Genomic DNA, 19,731 nt, shown 5'->3' with positions numbered 1-19,731 from the left:
TAGTTCTTCTCAGCAATGCAAGGGTCCAAAACAGTTCCAATAGACTTGTGATAAAAAATGCTGCTCCCTACCCAGAGAAAGAACTAAGGCATTTGAATGCAGATTGAAGCATACTATTTTCACTTTTTGTTTTTTCTTTTTTGTGGTTTTTCCCTTTTGTTCTAAGTCTTCTTTTACAACATGACTAATGTGGAAATATATTTAACATGATTGTACACACATAACTGATATCAGATTACTCGGGGAAGAGTGAAGGAAGGAAGGGAGAGAAAAATCTGGAGCTCAAAATCTTACAAAGATGAATGTTGCAATCTATCTTCACATGTAATGGGGAAAAATAATAAAATAACATGAAGTAGAAAAAAACTTCAATTCTGTGCAAGAACAAAATGCTAAATCTAGGTGGTGCAGTAGATTGAGTGCTAATCCTGGAAACAGGAAGAAGTGAATTCAAATGTGGCTTCAGACAAGTACTAGCCGTATGACCCTGAGCAAGTCATGTAATTTGATTGCCCTCAGTTTACTCATCTGTAAAATAAATGGAGAAGGAAGTAACAAACCACTCCAGTTTCCTTGCTGAAAAAGCACCAGATTGAGGTAAAGAAGAGTCAGACATAGCCAAAACGGCTGAGACAAAAGAGTTCATTGGACAAGGTAGTGGAAATGATGCAGCAAAGGATAAACCAATAATTCTGAGCCTTGAAAAACCACGCTGAATAAGGTTCCAGGTGGTCAGTCAGAAAAAAGGGCTGGGGTACAGGGTCTGGCAGGGAATGATCCATCTGCTTGGCAAAGCCTTGGCGGATGAGGTGGGATGTGGGTGTCCCGCTTGTGAGAGAATGGGTTCATTGTCCTTGGTCCAGCTGAGCTCAGCATCAGGAAGCTGGAGAATGGCAAACTCAGAGACAAATAACCTATAAGGGAGCAGAAGGATGCACTGGATGGGGAGAAGATATCCAGCCCAGATGGCGCAGGGGAGCCAGTGTGCTCAGCAATCCCCCGGGGAAGGAGACTCTGGGGCAGGAACACAATGTTCTGAGGGGAAGGCTAGCAGCTAGGCCCTTTTAGGGATCCGCCCCCTCCCCAGAGGAGATAGGCCAGTTACTCATGTGGAAGGGCCCTTTTAGAAACAAACACAAGTGGGATTTCATTGCTATCTAGTCTTGGTGTTGCCTGTGGCACAGTGACCCACTCAAGATCCCTCAGCCTCGCTGGTGATGTAAGACTTGACACCTTGTCATTCTTCCTCAGAGGCCTGTTCTCTGTCTGCTCGACCCCTGAGAATCCAAGAGCTAGAGCTGGATGGAACCCTTGAGGTCATCAAGGGCAGAGGCATCAAACACATGGCCCAGCACTGCCCAGTGTGCCCAGTACCAGATTAAATATAACTGGGACAGATTTAAAAAAAAAAAACAAATAAAAATCCAATTCTACATAGAAAATGATTCCGTAGGTTGCAGATTAACTTTATGTAAGTTTGACACCCCTGATCTGGAGAGAAAAACACAGAATTTAGAGGCAAAGATGCTAGGCTTTAATTATGGTCCCTTTCTCCCCAGCCATGTGACCATGGATTGTAGGCATCCCACATCCACAGCCTTACTCGGAGGTGCACTTAGAAATGTTTGCTAAATTGGATGACTAGTTGGATCTGGTCTGTTTTTGTATCCCCAGTGCTCAGGGTAGTGTTTGGCACATAATAAGAATTAAATACATGCTTTTAAAAAATTCAATTCTTTAAAGGATCTATGAAGGAAGAGGCTGTCCACCTCCAGAGGAAGAATTTGACAAAAAGAAGTATACAGAGTATGGTTTTACATATATTTTATAAATCTACATCAAATGGTGGCCTTCTCTAATGCAGGGGAAGGAGGGAGGGAAAGAGACAGAGAGTTTGGAAGTTAAAATGTAACAAAAAAGGAATCCTTAGCACAACATCCCAACAAATAGTCATCTGGCCTCTGCTCAAAGGAAGATCACCTGAAGAGAACCATCTACCCCCAGAGAGAGAACTGTGGGAACTGGGTGTGGATCACAACATACTTTTCACTCTTTTTGTTGTTGTTTACTTGCATTTTGTTTTCTTTCTCATTTTTTTCTTTTTGATCTGATTCTTCTTGTACAGCAAGATAACTGTATAAATACTATGCCTATATTGGATTTACATATATATATTTACCATGTTTAATATATATTGGAATACTTGCTATCTAGGGAGGGAGTGGGGGCAACGAAAGAGAAATTGGAACACAAGGTTTTGCAAGGGTGAATGGTAAAAAAAAAAAAAAAAAAAAAAATTATCCTTGCATATGTTTTGAAAATAAAAAGCTTCAATTAAAAAAAAAAAAAAAAGGAAGATCACCATGAGGTGGAAGTGGACACCAGTTTACCACCTCCTTAGAAGCCGTTCCATTTTGGAGTACCTCTAATTGTCAGGTTCAGACAGTAGGAGGAGATATAGTGCATAGAATGCCAGACCTAGAGTCAGGAATCTGAATTCAAATCTAACCTCGGACACTCCCTAGCTGTGTGACCCTGGGCAAGTCTCTTATCCCTTTCTGCCTGAAACAGGCAGAAAAGGATATTCGTAAAATGAGCTGGAAAAGGAAATGGCAAAACATTCCAATGTCTCTTCCAAAACAACACCAAATGGGGTCAGGAGGAATCAGATGAGACTAAAACTGACTGAACAATAACAGTTGTTAGGCAGGTTTTCCAAATGTCAAGAAAAAGTTTTGGAACTGTCCTGGTGTGTTAAATTTGATTAGGTGATCAAGTAAGTGGAAATTTCTGAGAGCACAGCGCTAGAGAAACATGGCCGGTTTGAGGCCTAGTTGGCTCTGAGAAGGATGCACAACTCGGGGACCGGAAGCACACTGAGCTGCTGGGGCTGGGGTGGTGGGGAAGGGATAGGTGAGAAGTCATCCCTGTGGGACAGTCTGCAAAGATGGAAATAGAAATGCCCATGGTGGAGAGGACGGGTCTCCGGCTGCAGGGCAGGGTTACCTTGGGCCTCCCCTCTGATCCCCGTCCTGTAGCAGAGGGGTTTCATAGAAGGTGGGCAGTGATTCCCCCCAGATGTGAGGGGAGAGATGGGGTGGGCTTGACTGAAGTTTCTGCAGACTGGTGGGAGAAAGAGAGGATGTGCTTGGACAACAGGCTGTGGAAAGCAAAGAAGAATTCTAGTCCGGAAACAGCTTCTCATCTCTGCCCAGTTACCTCGGCCTTCGTTCCTGGGCCTCCCCTGTGTCACCTGCTCTCTGGCTCTGCAGTCACAAGACTTTTAGAATGAAGGGAGCCTTGGGGCATGAAAGGGCCACGTCCCTGCCCTGGCACTGATCACGTATGTGGCCTTAGGCCAAACTCCAAGCTTCTCTCTGCCTCCAAAATCTACACAATTTGGAAAATGACTGTTTTTCCTGAAACACTCCTATTGGTTATAAATGCTCCGATCTCCCTGGCCCTTGGCTAAAGAAAAGTACCTCCTGCGCCCAGTTCAGCACCCTCTCCTTTAAGGATTCTGCTTCTCTCCTCATCCTGCCAGTTGTCTGAGGATTTGTATGACCATCTCAGGCTATGAAGGAAGTGCACTGGCTAGCCAGAATCACAGGAAATCACCAATTTTTCCCACCATCCCCTTCACGTGGCTAATGAACTCTTATAGTGGTTAATTTTTTGTGAATGAATGAAAAAGCATTTGTTAAGCACTTAGTAGGTGTAAAGCTCTGTGCTAACGAGTGCTAAGGATACAAAGAGAAAATTAAAGATGGCTCAGCTCACAATCTAATGGAGGATGGGAGAAGGTGGTAACCTAGGGAAGGTTTCAGCTACAAGTCCGATGGAAAAGTCCCATGGTCCTTGGGAGGCAAAGTAGCTGCTCATCTAGCTCCATTTCCATTGATTTAATATTATCAGTTTCTAATGCTGAACACTTTGATGGTACCAAGCACTTTGGTGGATATTCTAGAGCTCCTTTTTTGGAGAGATGGGAGACTGGTATACTTGCTTTTCCTAGGGGAAACACAGGGGGAAAGCACTTGAAAAGTACTTGTTGCCTGCTTGCCTGACTTACTGGCCAGATTTTTTTAGTCAGCCAGTTATTCTATCCTTGAGGCCCAGAGGAATGACCTATGGAATCCAGCTCAGAGGTAGCCAAGATACTGACTTATTCAGCTGCCATGTCACTTTGGAAATGAGACGGGTAGAATTGACACTATGTAGAAACTGAGCATTCTCCCCCAGGACCTGAGATGGGGTACGGGGGAGAGGGAAGCCCCAGATACTGGGGAGAGAAATGGAATTTTGCATTTCTGTCCTGCTATATCTTTGTAGCAAAATCCCTTTGTAAAACCTTAAAAAAAAAAAAAAAACTTAAAGAAAGAAGACAAAAGGAAGGAAGATGGAATTTTGTAGATCAGAAATAGCAAGCAAGGCAATTTCGCAGAAATGTAGGAAACCTGAAGGGGAGTAATATGTCACAAGCCTGGAAGGGTAGCCCAGGATCAGACTGCAGAGGGCTCTAATCCAGAAAAGATTGCTTTTCATTCTAAAGACAGCAAAGAGTCATGGGAGATTTTAGTGAACATGAGTGAACTGGCAAACCCTTTGTTTTATGAAGATGACTTGGACTAGTGTGTGGAGATAAACTGAAGAGGTGAGACACTGAGGCAATTGCCAAGAGTTCAAGGAAGAAGCCTGAGCTAGAGCAAAGGCCATAGGAGCGGAAAGGAGGCCAAGATGAATTGGAAATAGAAGAAGGTGAGGTGGAGTGTGGAGTCAAAGATGACTGAGATTGTGAACCGGGATAACTGGAAGGTTCATAGTGCTCTCAATCAAAGAAGGAAGTTAAAAAAAGGGAAGACTCGGTGTAGATAATTCTGGTTCTGGTTTAGAAATATCCACTTTGAGATGACCCCAGGATACCAAGCTGGAAATGCCCAATAGGCTAGTAAAGAGACTGGAATTAGATGTAGAAATCTGGGAGACATTTGCACAGAGATGATCACATAACTCAGGAACTGATGAATTCACCAAAAGAGAGAACACAGAACCGCTGAAAAAAAGACTTAGGACAGAGCTTTAGGATATACCCACAGAGAAGGGGCAAAACATGGATGATGGTGCAGCCATTGAGATTGTTAGGGAAACTTGAGAGCAGAGATTATTGGGAAGCAGAGAGTACTTGCAAGTGTCATACCCTGCAGAGAGAGCCAGAAAGAGGAGGATTAGTAAAAGGTTTGAGAAGGGAGACACTTTATTGGGGAAGAGTCACAAAGGCTGCATTTTGATCTATCAGCCAAATGATTTTTTTTTTAATCACCAGGAGAAAAATAAGCACGGCAAGATCTTATAGTCTCTGTACCTTTCTATGAAATCTGTATGAGTAAGGATGCAGTCTGTTGTGGAATATCCTGTTTGAAAATCTGCCTGTTTCCTCCACATGCCCTTGAGGTGTATATTCATCACTTTCATAAAGCTCTTCATAGAGACAAGAAAATAGATGGATCAGCTGGAAGTAACTGAAATCCCATCAATCACCTTTCTCAGTAATAATCCTTGATTTTTTCCTGTTTTTTGGCATCTTGCCGTCTTTGAAATATCTTAAGAATTTATCTCTTAATGTTCACAAATTTCCTCTTTTTCTTCTCTTTTCTTTAGGGAATGATGGAAAGGAAGGAAGAATAAAGGCTGCAAACTATTCCAGTTTGGAGAAGGAGAGATGGGGAGAGACAGACAGAGATAGAGAGAATCAGACAAAGACAGAAACAGAGAGAGAAACAGAGAGAAAGAAAGGGAGAAAGACAGAGATAGAGATATAGAAGGAAACAGAAATGAAGAGAAAAAGAGAGACAGAGACAGAGAGATAGAAATGAAGAGAGAAAGAAAGACAGAGAGAGAGACTTCCAGCATAGATTTTTATGTGTGAGATCTGGCCAAGTTACTCTTCCCTATTTCTTTCCCATTTGGGCCAATATCACTTCCTCATTTAGCACTGAGCACTGAGATTTTTAGAAGGCTAATGGCTCTATAACCATTGAAGAATTGGTGGGCTAGAGAAATGCTGAATGAGACACCTCATTTTAATCTGGTTTTTGCTTTTCTTCTCTTTTTTCATCTTTCAGAGTTCCTAGAATGATGTGGCTTAACCAAGCCCAGGCCAAAGATTCCCACAAACTAATATTTCCCCCCATTTCTTGCTATTTATGTAACTCTACTAGTCCCATCTCCTTTCTAAGATTTTACAAATGAATTTTACATTTTAATAGAGCATTTCTCTTTACTGCCACGTCCCTCTGATTGGCAAAAAGATCAAGTATTGGCAGGCTAAGGTGATTTCTGGGCTCTTTTGGCCTTTGTTATAGCAATAACATTGGTTGAGCTTCCAGAAGAAATTGTGATACTTTGATTGAAGTCTTTTTTTATCTCATTTTCCAGCATAAATGGAAATAGTTCCAGGTGGCTGTATCATAATTCCATTCTGAATCATCTTCTCATCTTCGTTTTTTTTTTTTTTTTTTTTTTTTTTTTTTTGTCTAATTTGGTGATGATTTTGATCACTGTTTAAACACATCTGATTGCATACTGGTAGTTGACTAACATCCTGGAGGGACCCTAGAGGTCATCAAGGGCAACTTCTTCATTCTAAAACTGAGACAACTGAGACGTAGGGAACTTAAATAACTTGCTGACACTCTATCCACCATACCTGGCTGTTTCTCTAGATTCACTCTTTCCTTTAAGATCATTGTTAATTGGGAAGGAGGGAGGGCTATTTCAAGTTTTGGTTTTTCTTGAAATTATAACAATTTACATTTCTTAGGTAATTATCAGGGACTTTAGAGTGGGTAGAAATAGATTAAAAGGTATTCTATTTGTATCTTGGGGTTAATTTTTTTCTTCATTTGAATGCTTGAAAGATGCTCTAGAAAGCATCCCACCCCTATGGTTCCTTCCATTTCTCCTCTTTTCCTTCTCATTTCTTTGGGAAATGATGGCAAGGAAGGAAGAAGAAAGGCTGAAAACTATTCCATTTTGGAGAAGCAGAGAAAGAGACAAAGAAAAAGAGATAGAGAGACAGAGAGAGAGAGAGAGAGAGAGAGAGAGAGAGAATGAATATATATGTATTTCCACATGGTGGCTGTAACAGCCCAGCTTTTCTATATCAAAGGGACACAAACATTTACGCTTGAAAATGGATGGACTTTTCAGCATGAAATTCATAGTAGCTTGCTTGATCTCCCTCACACAGGTTAGAGAATCTGGCTGTGATCCTTTGCAGCCTACTGCAGTATTAGGTCCTGCTATAGGGACATTATTCCTTAATTTGGTGAAACATCTTTATAAGCTTGTAGAGTCATTCCCTACTTCTGTGACTCCAAACACAATAACTTTCCTCCTCGGGCTCACAAAACAAATACCCAGACAAGGTCAGTGAAAACATGGCTCCCGCTCCTTCACCTTGTACGTCATTGGTACTGTCAGGGCATGTGGCTTTCTAGCTTCATGCACTGGTGGTCCTTCCACCTCTGTCCCTGGGTCTTCATTGTTTATATGACTCTATTCAAGGCCTTTATCTGGAAGCCTTGCCTGGAAACCACTGCTTGGCTGGATCACACAGGAGCAACTCGACTCTATAATTTTGTTCCTTTTAATACGACATGCCATCAAGTATAATACATGGGATATAAGCCTCAATTATTGTCAGCCTGCTTGGGGCCTCATACCAATTACTGTGAGATTTCTCTGACAGGCCTGAGGCGAGCTGCAGCTTGGAGCTCCTCTGCCAGTGGAACAAAGAGACTGCCTGCTGCAGCCTTGGGGGGGGATCTTTGCAAGCTGCATTTGAAATCCTGTTAGTATCTGAACTGAGTAGAATTCTCTTCTGAGATTATGGCAAGTCCTGTGCTTTAGCTGGACGTGTTACATTTGTATATTTAATAGATTTCAAATACACTAATTATAGTGAATTTGGTTTTCCCACAACTCAGTGGGAGGAAAGAGACCTTATTTCATAAAACAATTCGGAGTTCTGCTCTTAAATCACTCCTTTGAAAATTTCCTTCCTTTTCCTAGACCCTCTTCAATACTTCCCCTTCCCTTTCATTGAGTATTATTATACATTGAGTTCACAGTGGCTTCTTGCTTTCTAAGTTTATCATGAATATATGCACTTGTGTCCAAACATACATGTACAGAGACACACAAATACAGAAATCTGGAGCCCTTAGCTCATGGACTCATGTGGCTCTCACCCCCTGCCTCACTGGATCCCCCCAGTCTGGGCTTGTTCACAGTTTCTCCCCAGCCCTGAATAAAGAGCCTCATGGTGCTTTTCACTTAGACTTCTTTATTTGAACACAGCTCGCTTCCTCCTCCTGAACCAATGAGTCATTTTTCCTTTTTAAAGCTAGCCTTAAGCTAAATAGAATTGGAAGGTTTTAAAATTAATCTCTGTGAGAAGTGCCTTGTGCTTCGTGTATGAAGGAGCCCCACAAAACAGAGGCTTAACTCTTCAGAGCCCTAAGTCTAGGAAGCACTGATGACTTTCTTGGCCTTCCAAGAAGCTGCTTGAGATCTCTGATGAGAGAGCTTTGTCTTCAGTATTCCCCAAATGACCCAATTCTTTCCTTGATTTTCCCTTCTTCAGTGTTTTGAGTTTTCAAGTTTTTGTTGTTGTTACTGTTGTTCATTATTTCACAGGAGGATATAAGGGAGTAGGATAGATGTTTCCTTGAAAAGGATCTGGGGGTCTAAATTCACTGAGAGTCAGCAGGGAAGCCAAGGAAAACCATGGGTCATGGCTTCCAGGTAATGGTCCTTTTGTGCTCATTGGTCCACTCTAGAGTGTTGGGTTCAGCTCTGGGCAAGGCCACCAGACTGGTCAAAAGCTTAGAACCGAGTCCCAGGAGCATCAGCTGAAGAAATAGAGCACGAGCCCTATCTGCAAGTACTGTAAAGAATGTCCTGTTGAGAGGGCATGAGATCTGTCCCGTTTGTTCCCAGAGGACAGAACAAGTCAGGGGTACATTTGCAAATAGGCAAATATAAGTCTGATGTCAAGAAATACTTCCTAATAACATTCTGTCTCCCATAATGAAATGGACTGCCTCTGGAGGCAGTGGCTTCCCAATCATGGCAGGTTCTAAGCAAAGGTTGGATGATCATTGGTTGATGTCGGATTCATACTCCAGGCATCATTTGGGCTTGAGGGCCACTGGTTCCCTTCAAACTGAAATTCTGTGAAAAGTTCATCTATAATAGAAAGATTTTTAAACTCAATATCGTAGGGCCTTCACACAGAGATCCACTGACTAGGATGAGACATAAAGACCTCTTAATGGCCAAGGTAGAAGGCAGCCATCGAAAGGCTGATCCACATAAGGAATGATGAGAAGGATGATTTCAGAGAGGGGAGGTTTGTGTGAACTGATGCAGAGCCAGATGAGAAGAATGAAGGGAACAACGCATTCGGTAACAATACTGTAAAGAAAAGCAACTTAGAAAAAAACGGGGGAGCTCTAGTCAATGTGATGACCAACCATAATGCCAGAGGACTGATGAGAAACATGGTCCCACTTCCTGAGGGAAAGGTGGTAGAACCAAGGAACAGAATGATACGTACATTTTTTGACACAGTCACTAAGTGGATTTGTTTTGCTTGACTATACTTATTAGAAGAATTTTTTTTTGTATTTAGGGAAGGGATTTGGGGGGGTAAGGGAGCTAGTGAGAAGGTCACCAAAAATTAAGAAAATTTTAAAAAGAAGGTCATTGAAGCATTTCAAAAGTGCACATAAGAGAATGGAAATTCCCAAAGAACACAGATGAACAGGTTAGCTCTGAAAGTAATATAGTCCAAAAATGCAAGTGCATGTGAGAGATATGTTTTCATATACAAACCTCTTTTTTCTGGATATGTCAATAAATTTGCTTTTTTCTTTTGGTATTTGTTAATTAAAATTTGTAGAGGGCCACAGATGGGGGGGGGGAACTCTGGGTGAGGTGTAAGACCCTTCAGCCTAGAAGGAACTGCTGATAGTGTCTGGTTCGGCTCCCCATATCCTGTAAGGGTTCTTGGCCTTCCTGAGAAGTCAGGGGGTGGTGACAACCTGTGTTGTAACTAAAGCAGAGTGATACCAAGTGGCAAAGAGGCATCTACACACAATAGCAAGTTGTTTATGTGGTCCTGCATGCATAGTGCATAGTTAGCATATGTGCAGTGTTGCTTTGGTTATATAAGGGTATTAGGGTATATGAGGCTGAGAGAATTTTGGGATAAACAGACTCCATGTTTGACCATCCACATGGGCCCTGCCTTATCACTCCTCCACTAAGATCAAGGCCTCGGGCTGGTCCCAAGATCCTCCAGAGAGCTAGTCCGGACAGTACATTTTGGCGCCCCAACTTGGGGGCTCTACAAAGCACCCAACAAAAATTAAGTAATTAAGAAATGTTATTTGAAAGGCCAATTCCTTTCTGAATAGTTTATGGAATTCACAAAGCCGTATTAAATGCCCTTTGAATACTTCAATTCATCTAGTACTTTGACATCACATCACTATATGACCCAGAGCTGTATGGGAATGCTAATTTAGATATAAATCAGGAAGGTGGGCATTTTTGGAAACTCCCTTTATGAGAATTCCATCCACCAAAACAGATCACCCCGCTATCCCCACTCCCACCTCTATGACTTAGAAGTTGAGGAGGCAGGGGGAGTCAGTTTCCTAGAGGAAGGATTTGAACTCAGTTCTTCCTGACTCCAAGCCCTGGCCATCACCACACAGAGCTGCATCACTAGGAGCCATCATGCTCTATTCTCATTGTTGGCATCCAGACTGATGATGCTGCCCATGTTCATCCCTGCCTGCACACTGACAAAGGCAGCACTAAGTGGTAGCTAGAGAACTTGACCTGGAGTCAGGAAGACTTACCACAGTGTCTGGCACATAGTAGGTGGTTAATAAATATTTATTGACTGATTGTGTGACCCTACACAAGTCACCCAATCTCTTAGCCTCAGTTTTCACATCTGTAAAGGGGACAATAAGAACATCTATTTCCCAGGCTGGTTGTGGTGACTGAATGAGACGCAAAGCAAATCTTGGAGCCCCAGAGCCAAGACCTGTTATTCATGGGAGACCATTCACAGACCAGCAGGGTGGTCCTGGCCTCTAGAAGGCCCTGCCAGAGGAGGCAAGCTCTGGGTCAGGGACTTTACCTTGGTTGTGTCCTGGATGGACCCTCAGGCAGGGACCCATGTCAGAGTCACAGTGTTAAAAGCAGCCAACAAAACAGGATTATCGAAGATACCAGTTATACTATAACCATCATGCTACTTTTTAGGAAGTTCCTGGACTCCTGCAGCATGTCCAGGGCAGGCCTGAGAGGGTCTGTTTGTGTGTCCCTGAGGTTTAGCCAGCCTGGAATGGCCCAGGGGCCCCTAAGGGAGGGCAGGCTCCCCGGGCCAGCCTAGAAGGTGAGGGAGGGGCAACAATCCTACCAGTGAGATCACTCCTTCAAGGAGGGGGCTGGTGACAGCCTTTTTCCTTTTTCTTCCTTTTCCTACCCACTCCCTTTTCCCAAAGGGAAGAGATTGAGAGAGTGGAAGGGACAAGGGGAAGGGGGAGAGGCTCACGTCAGAGTTGCTCCTGGATCAGCCGTCATCTGATTGGTCACAAAAACGGCCACGTTGTATTCTGCAGGAAGGAAATAAAATGAAACTCTGAGGGAAAGGGTTCAGCTCTCCCTGCCTCACCCCTAAGTGTGTGGTCAGGCTGATGGGTGCTCATTCTAAGAGAGAGGTTTGGCCACACTGGGGCTGTGATGGAGAGTCCAGAGGGCAATGACAGCAGTCTGAGGTCCCTAGGCTTGGGCCTTGCTCCCTGGTGAGCACACACACTCTCTCCTTCTGTAGGAAGTACTGGCTGGCATCTGGGGGACCTGGATTCAAATCCCACCTGGACTCTTTCAAGCTGCAGTTTTTGTAAAATAGAACCACTTCACAGGGCATGGGACAAGGCATGAGCTTCAGAGCCTTTACCTTCAATACTTTATACTTTCATATTTAATATGTATTTAATACAGAAAGCCTTTACGCTTTAAAGAGCATTCATCTTTGTTGTTGCATAATTGTTGAGTTGTGGCTGACCCTGCATGACCCCACCTGGGGCCTTCTTGGTAGAGACTCTGCAGCAGCTGGCCATTTCCTTCTCTGGCTCATCTTTATAAATGAGGAAACTGAGGCAGAGTGAAGTGAGGGCCCAGGGTCACACAGCTAGTACGTGTCTGAGGTTACATTTTCACTCAGGTCTTTCTGACCCCAAGCCCAGTGCTCCATCCATGGCACCATCCAGTTGCTCTATGTGTTGGCTATTATTATCTCATTCTGTCAAGACACAGAGTCAGAGCTAATCTAACTAATGGGTAATCTGACTAACTGAGGTTAGCTGCCATTAGCCAGCCCCACCCTCTGACTTTACAAAAGGAGCAGGCCCAGGGATGGGCTGACCCCAGCCCTTTGGCCCAAAGGGTCGCCCACCTTCTGATATTTTCTGCAGTCGAGACAACATCTGGGCCAATTTCTGCTGCCGTTCCGCTAACTCGCCTCGGCCGCTGAAATCCACACGGAAGAGCGCCATGATGGAATCAATGATCTGCAGGGGTTCGGGGCAGGAAAGGTAGAATGAGCAGACAGGGAGGACTGGGATGACAGCCAGAGGCCAGTTCAGGGGAAGACAGCCAGGGCAGCCCGTACCAGAAGCTTGAAGATGCCGCCCTCCTCATGGAACTTGGCAGCCACGTAATCCAGCAGCTCCATCTGATGCTCACCTGTGGGAAAGACGCCAAGGGAGAGCTCAGAACCTAAGAGAAACCCACGGTCCCCACCCTGCTGACCCAGACTCAAACTGGGAGCCTCGGGGTGCTAGAATTCTCTTCATGGGACAATTTCCCTGGGCCTTTGCACTAGCCACAGATGTTGGGTTTTTCAAAGGGAAGGTCAATAAGATCAATAACTTGATTTACTACTTCAAGGGACAGAACTGTATGGGTACCACGTCAGATCTAAGGCCAGTCAGACATGGCTAGAAGATCTAGGGGGAAACGGCAAGCAAACCTAACTGCAAAGCCAGGTCCCCTAGGGACAACTCCGTCAGATTAACCAGGAAGGCTCTGAGACCCCTGGAGGACTCTGGGACCCTGTCCTATGGGATCCTTGCAAGTGGCCATTCCACCTCTGTTTTAGGATCCCCAGTGAGGAGAACCCATTTCATTCTAGGCAGGCCATTCTGCTTTAGGAAGATTTCCTTAAATTATCTCCCTACAGCAGATCATTCTGTCCTCAAGGGACAGAATGTTCTTTAGCCCCCTTCTCACTACCCAGGAAGGAAAGCAAGCAGGTATTATTGTCCTCCTAGAGATGAGGCTGTGAAGGCCCAGAGAGGGCGAGTGCCTTGCCCAGACACATAGCTCACACCCCGGGGAGATCAGGATCTTACTGGTATAAGCTCGGGCATAGAGTACGTTGTCCAGGACAGCATCGTGGTCCACATTATAGCGGTCAGCGATGTCTCGAAGACGGTCTGGGCGGCTGGTCCAGGTCAAAATTAAGGAGCCAGGAATTCAAGACAATGTGAGGCAGAAAAAAATTCTAAGCAGGTCAGATGGGCAAGAGGTGACATCTAGCGAGGTTCCTGGGCACAGGAGGCAGGGAACCACTCATCTATCCAAGGTCACACAGCTAAGTGTCAGAGGCAAGGTTTGAACCACTTCTCCTGCCTTTCCTGGTTAGGGATGGTCCCTCCTCCTCGTATTTTTGTGGGGTTTGTACTTGCCAGTTTGACATTTCCTGCACAGGACATGGGGTGATGTGTTTATGGCTAGAAAGGATCTCAGAAGCCATCAAATTCACCTCATTTTCCAGATGAGGAATCTGGGGCCCAGGGAGAGGGACATGACTTAGCTAGGGTCACCCACATGATAAGTGGGGTGAGGGACAGGACTAGGGTTTCAGGCTTGGGTCCCTGATTCTGAGTCCAAGGTTCTAGACGCTGCTGCACTTTTTGGCCATTTGGGGGGCAGCTAGGCCAGCCCCTCATTTTACAGACAGGGAAACTTCCAAACCCGGCCTCTGCCTCCCACTGCCCCCCACTCCATGGATGTAACTCTTGAGATTGGAGAGCATGAGCCTTTGTGCACCTGACAAGCTCCCTGCATTCAGTCAAGAGCTGTTCTGGAAAACAAGCTTGGAAGGCCACCTGTTGGGACAGATGCTGCTCTACATTTTACCAGGAAAGAAACCGGGTCCTCCAGCCAGAAATGTTGAAACTGCTTTGTGGTTGTCATTCTGCTAATTCCCCCGACTAAATCCCCCATCCTAGGATTTGCCGAGGGACTTGCCTGCATGCTCTCACTTCCTGTCGTCTGTAATAGAGAGGCTTTGGACAAGCGGGCCTCTGGAGTCCTTTCCAACTCTGAGCCTCGGCCCTCCATAAAAGCCCCACAGGGCAGAATGGCCCTTCCCAGAGAGCCGGACCTGACTTTTTATTGGCAAAACAGGGGAACTTGTGGCTCTGGTATTCAGAACAGAGGCCCAGGGCCTCCCTTAGAGCAAGGAGGTGGGATGAGGCTAGGACCCCGGAGTCTGTGTGATAAATGGCGGGGTGAGGGAAATGTTTCCCACAGATGTGGCCAAAGGATGCAGGCCCAGCTTGGTGGACAGTGTCCACCCGCCGGGATGCTGCAGATCAGCTTCTCCGTGATCACCATGGTTACATCTCAACTGCGGCCTCATGGAGGGATGGGGCAGATATGAAAGGATTCAGGAGGGCAGGGGAATGTGTGTATGGGGAGGGGGCAGTTTTCTAAAGGGAGTGAGGATCCTCCCGAGTGCTAAGACCTCTGAGGCAGTCACCATCTGCTCCCCAAAACCCAGGGCTAGGAGCAGGGCTATTAGCACTTGCTGTTTCTCCTCCCGTGCTCTGCCTTCTGTCTCAGGTGGAAAAGGGCACTCTTTGGGGCACAGAGGGACTGGGAGCATGGCCAGTGACCATGTCCCCTCCTCTCTACCCACCGTTACCTGCTGCCTGTAACACATGGGAAGATAACATTTCCAATAAGACATCCCCTTTCTGGGGGTGTTCCCATCCTCCTAAATTACACCATCAGCCCGGTTAACTAAGAAAAGGGTACAAAGTATTTTCCGTGTCGATGAAGATAACCTTTCCTCCTGTGTAGCCTCCAGTTCCTGGCAACTGAGCTGTCACTGGAGAACAAGAGAAAACCAAGAACAAAGATGAATACTGGGAGACAGACATGGAGCAAGCTACACACAGAGAGCTCAGTAGCAAATGCTTGTGTGCTTTCTTTAGCGGAAATTTTCCATCCTTTCCCAAAGTACCTCTGTCTCCTGGTCTCTGCAGAGCAGGCCTTCTGTCAGCTGGCATCTGCCCCTGGGCCCCCAGACCCCTGTGCCATAGAAGGGGAGGCCTACCCAGCTTGGTTCTCTGGGACAGCGGCATTTCAACATGACTAATGGGAGTAACACCATAAGCATAAATAATGCCCCATAACTGATTTAAATAGGGCAATTAATCTAGATTGTGTCACATAACTCGATGCCATGCCGCTGGAGCAGGTGCTTAAGCCTCCTTGCCTCTCACCCAGTAGCCTCTGGAAGGGCCTGCAGCCAGACCAGCCTTCCGAGGCCAGCTGGAGAGCGGGCCTCTGCCCTTGGCTAGGCCCTTCTCCGACAGTACCCAGAGAGTCGGAGGGGGCAGTCATGTTTGAAGCCTCTGGAGCCCAGGGGAGGAGGGGGCTTTGTAGCAGCCAGTATCCTGTCATCCTCCAAGGGGAGATTTCGGTAAAGGACATCAAGGATGGAGAGTAAACCTGTGACTTAATCAGCAGAGGGAACCCCTAGGTGTGGACGCTCCCCCTTTCAAAGAAGATCTGCCCCTTCTGGTCATGGGGCACTGAAGAGTTTAGGGACAGTCTATGTATCAGAGGAAGAACTGGAACCCGGGTCTTAATGGACACAAGATCAGCTCACCATCCACAATGTCTCTCTGCTATGCTTGTTTAGTCGCCTCTGACTTTCCATGACCCCATTTGGGTTTGCCATCTCCTTTTGCAGCTTGTTATACAGATAAGGAAACTGAGATAAACACAGCTAAGTGACTTGCCTAGGTCACCCATACGGGAAGTGTCTGGGTACAGACTGAACTCAGCTCTTCGGGGTCCTAGGCCTGTCAGCGCCCTCTCCTCAGAACAGTTGCCCCCATGTCTTTTGGTCTCCCATAATGCTTCTAAAGGCTCTCCTCTAATTTGAGTTTTTAATAACCAATTGCTAGTGTCCTAATCACTAAGGCAAGGGAAAAAGAAAAACTAAGAAACCGAACTCTAGGTACCAAAATGAAAACCATTTATTTTGCCCCAAAGTGGCACCCCCTCCCAGCTCTCCTGTTAGCACATCGTTGCCTGGGCCAGAAACTTGATTTATAATTGACATTTCCTATGACTTTCCCTACAGAGTCAATCATAACATCCTATCAGTCTGTCCTTGAAATACTTCATGTCTCTCCCTGTGCCATTTGCTCCAGTCCTATTGCCACTGCCCAAATCTGGCCCAGGGCGGTTCCCACCTGGGTTAATCGACAGCCTCCCTGCCCCGGGCTCTCTCTTCATACCATCCTATATGCCTGTCAATTAATAATCCTTGCAAACAACTTATCACCTCAAAGATCTTACTAATGTAGATGACTTCAGTACCTTAATTCTCCAATTTCTGAGTTCACTGAGGATAATGATGGCAAGGGTTGTGAGCTAGGTCACTGGGGAAGGCAGGAAGGCAACATGGAAGCCGCTGATGTCAGGGACAAGATGATGGGCTGGTTAATAGTACTGTGAACCTCAGAGGGGAGAAACTGTCCAGTGATGGCCATGGTTGGAGTGGGAAGGAGGACTAGCCTGCTTATCCTCCTCCCAGAGGTGAGAGAGAACATGAGAGCACAATCCCTCTCCTGCTGATCGGGGGGAGTTGAGAAAGAGAAAGGACTGGGATGGGAGGAATCGCCACAACTACAGAAATTTATGTAGAACAGCCATGTTTCCTGAACCCAAAACGAGGACGCAGCCTGACAAAGAATAGTGCATTTGAAAGGCTTGTTTTCTTGAAATCAAGACCGTCCCAGATGTAGGAGAAAGATAGATACTTACCACAGAGAGTGTGAGAAAGCTGGGTTTTTCCTGTTCGAAATTCTGTGAAAGAAAGAGAAAATAATGAAGAAGGGCCACTTTTTCTAACCCCTAGAAATTTCTGCCAAGAATATCACATGAATATCATCTCTGTTATTATGTCTCTATCAATCCTCATTCATCAGGGCCATAGAATTGTAGAATTTTAAAGCTGAAAAGGACTTGAGGGATCATCTAATCTGCTTTCAGAATTTTACAAATGAGAAAACTGAGGCCCTAGGAGGATATGGATTTCAACACCAGCTCTGCAAACGATCAGCTTCTTTTGGGGATCACAGTTAAACCTTACAGGGCCTATTTCATCTATCAGATGGGGTTGAAGTAAATAATCTCTAATGTTCCTTCTGGCCCTAATTCCTATGAATTCAAACAAATCTCCTTTTTTGGTATTAATATACAGGATATAGCCCAGAGTAGATGTTTATTGGTTGATATATAATCATTCATGAGATTCTTAAGTCAAAGGACATGAAATTTTTTGGTGATTATCAGATTACTCTCCAAAAAGATTCTATTAATTTGCAATTCCACTAGGAGTGCATGAGTGTGCCCATTGCTTTACTAGCATTATTTTTGTCGCTTTCAGGTTTTGTTTTGTTTTTTATTTGATGGGTATGATGGAAAAGTGCAAAGTTATTTTAATTTCTCTGATTATTAATGAGATTATTATAGGTATTGCTATACGGTAGCTATCAGGTGAGATAACAGTCTCTAAGGAGGGAAAGGGAGAAACGGGGGAAGGATATCAGCAGGTTCTCACATAAAACCAAAGAGGAACTTCAAAGAACAGTAGTAAAAGATGTTACTGAGGAAATATAATATGGGAAAGATAATTACATGGGGAAGGTGAGAGAGGCCAGGAAGATAGCCTGAGGGGCTCACTCCTCAGGTGTCCTGTTATTAGAAGAAACTAAGAGAGATTCCCCAGAACATTGAGTAGACACTCCCATGGCAAGCAATACTTGAGATTGGCAGGCAATTCACAAACTGATGAGATCACGGATCTACTTGAGTATCAGTGAGATTACATTTTTAAAAAAGCATCCCCTTTGTAAAATATTCTTGTCCAATGGTGACTGGTTTTGCTCTCCAATTCCTTTATCAGCCGTGTACGTGTTTATTCATTATAAAAATTATAATGAAAGATCACAGTTATTTAGTGTTTTAAATGGGGAAGATGCTCCTCCCTCCCCACCGCAGCCATGAATGCTACACTGAACATGGCCACAGTCACCGTGTTGCATGGAGTCAGATAAGGGGCTGGTGGTAGGTAGAGAACAGAAAATTCTAAAGCAAGAGAGAAAGTGAAGAAGAGAATAAACACAACAATATTGTTAAAACAAATAAAGAGAAGGAAGGAAATAAGAGGAAACAGATCTTGCAGCTAGGACAGAAGCTTCTAGGCTTTTCAGTTTCACAGCACCCTTAGAGTCCCAGTGATTTTTTCACAGTGACCCAAACAAAAATACACACGCACTCACATAAATATACATGTGTATATATGCATGTATATGTGTGTATAAACATATATAAGTTCTGCTTAGTAAGTATTTTTATTAAACTGGTTAGATTAAGTATTTTGGATAGATTAAATTTCTGTCCCATGGGACCCCTGTAAGTTTGCTGGAGCAGCTGAGAGCCTTGGCTCAGTTTGAGGACCTCAGCACTAGAGGACTCAGGGAAGGCTTTATGGAGGAGGTGGCCCTTTTCATTCTATATCTCACAGGGAGTCCATACCAGCTTTGATATCCTTTGTCCTATGGCCTATTTTTAAATATTATATTTTCTAAGGACCTGTCCAGTTCAGTGGGCCCTCTCGGTGATATATTTTCCATTTTAATTGCGTTCCTCTTAGTCCTGTTCTCTTCTGCTCTAAAATCCCTCCACTTTATTCATATCAAATATTAATGTTTTACTCACCCCCAAAAGCTTCTGTAATTGCCATGCTTTCAATTCCACCACCCAAGAGCTTACTGGAAAAAGAAAACAAGCATTAGGCAGTAAGAGCACAGAATGTGACAATAAGGGCCTGAGCTAAGCCCACAGAGGCTGGCACATCCATGGTGGGAAGCCCTGGCTGATCAGATCGTTGGCCGTGATGTGTATGGACAGGCAAATGAACGACTGTCCACGGGCCCTGCGGGCGTTCCTTCCAAATCACAGACAGAAGCCTAGAGTGTGCCCTTCTCCAGAGCTCTCACTAGCGTTGGGGTTAAGAGAACTGGGACATTGGGGTCAAGAGATCTGGAGCTCAACTGGACTTTCTAGCTGTCCTGAAATCAACAGCATGCTTCCAAAAGTCTTTTGTCAAAATAAACATCCTAAAACCTGTGAGAAGCTAATGGTGTGTGTTACTATGAGTGAATCCGAGCTCTGGACTTGGAGTGAAAAAACCCAGTTTGAGAATCGGCTTGGCCGCCCAAGAGCTGAGAGATCTGGCAGCCGTATCCTTTTGATCTCTCAGTTTGCTCCTCT

The 19,731-nt window shown here is 44.8% G+C and overlaps 1 protein-coding gene across 4 annotated transcripts in view; it reads right to left on the bottom strand.

The window, feature by feature from the left end:
- The window catches only part of DMC1 (DNA meiotic recombinase 1), a 47,029-nt gene that overhangs the window by 10,932 nt on the left and 16,366 nt on the right, over positions 1–19,731 (bottom strand). For all 4 annotated transcript variants that reach the window (XM_031940039.1, XM_031940037.1, XM_031940038.1 and 1 more), the window contains exons 6-12: positions 19,177–19,229; positions 17,218–17,259; positions 15,193–15,265; positions 13,500–13,591; positions 12,758–12,831; positions 12,542–12,656; positions 11,639–11,699 (exon numbers count right to left, since the gene is read on the bottom strand). In XM_031940039.1, coding sequence (XP_031795899.1) covers positions 11,639–11,699; positions 12,542–12,656; positions 12,758–12,831; positions 13,500–13,591; positions 15,193–15,265; positions 17,218–17,259; positions 19,177–19,229 — 510 coding nt within the window. The remainder of the gene's footprint in view (positions 1–11,638; positions 11,700–12,541; positions 12,657–12,757; positions 12,832–13,499; positions 13,592–15,192; positions 15,266–17,217; positions 17,260–19,176; positions 19,230–19,731) is intronic.

This window comes from Sarcophilus harrisii, chromosome 5, assembly GCF_902635505.1.
Source record: "Sarcophilus harrisii chromosome 5, mSarHar1.11, whole genome shotgun sequence".
In the NCBI taxonomy this organism is placed as follows: domain Eukaryota; kingdom Metazoa; phylum Chordata; class Mammalia; order Dasyuromorphia; family Dasyuridae; genus Sarcophilus; species Sarcophilus harrisii.
This window is presented reverse-complemented; position numbering and strand designations above follow the sequence as displayed.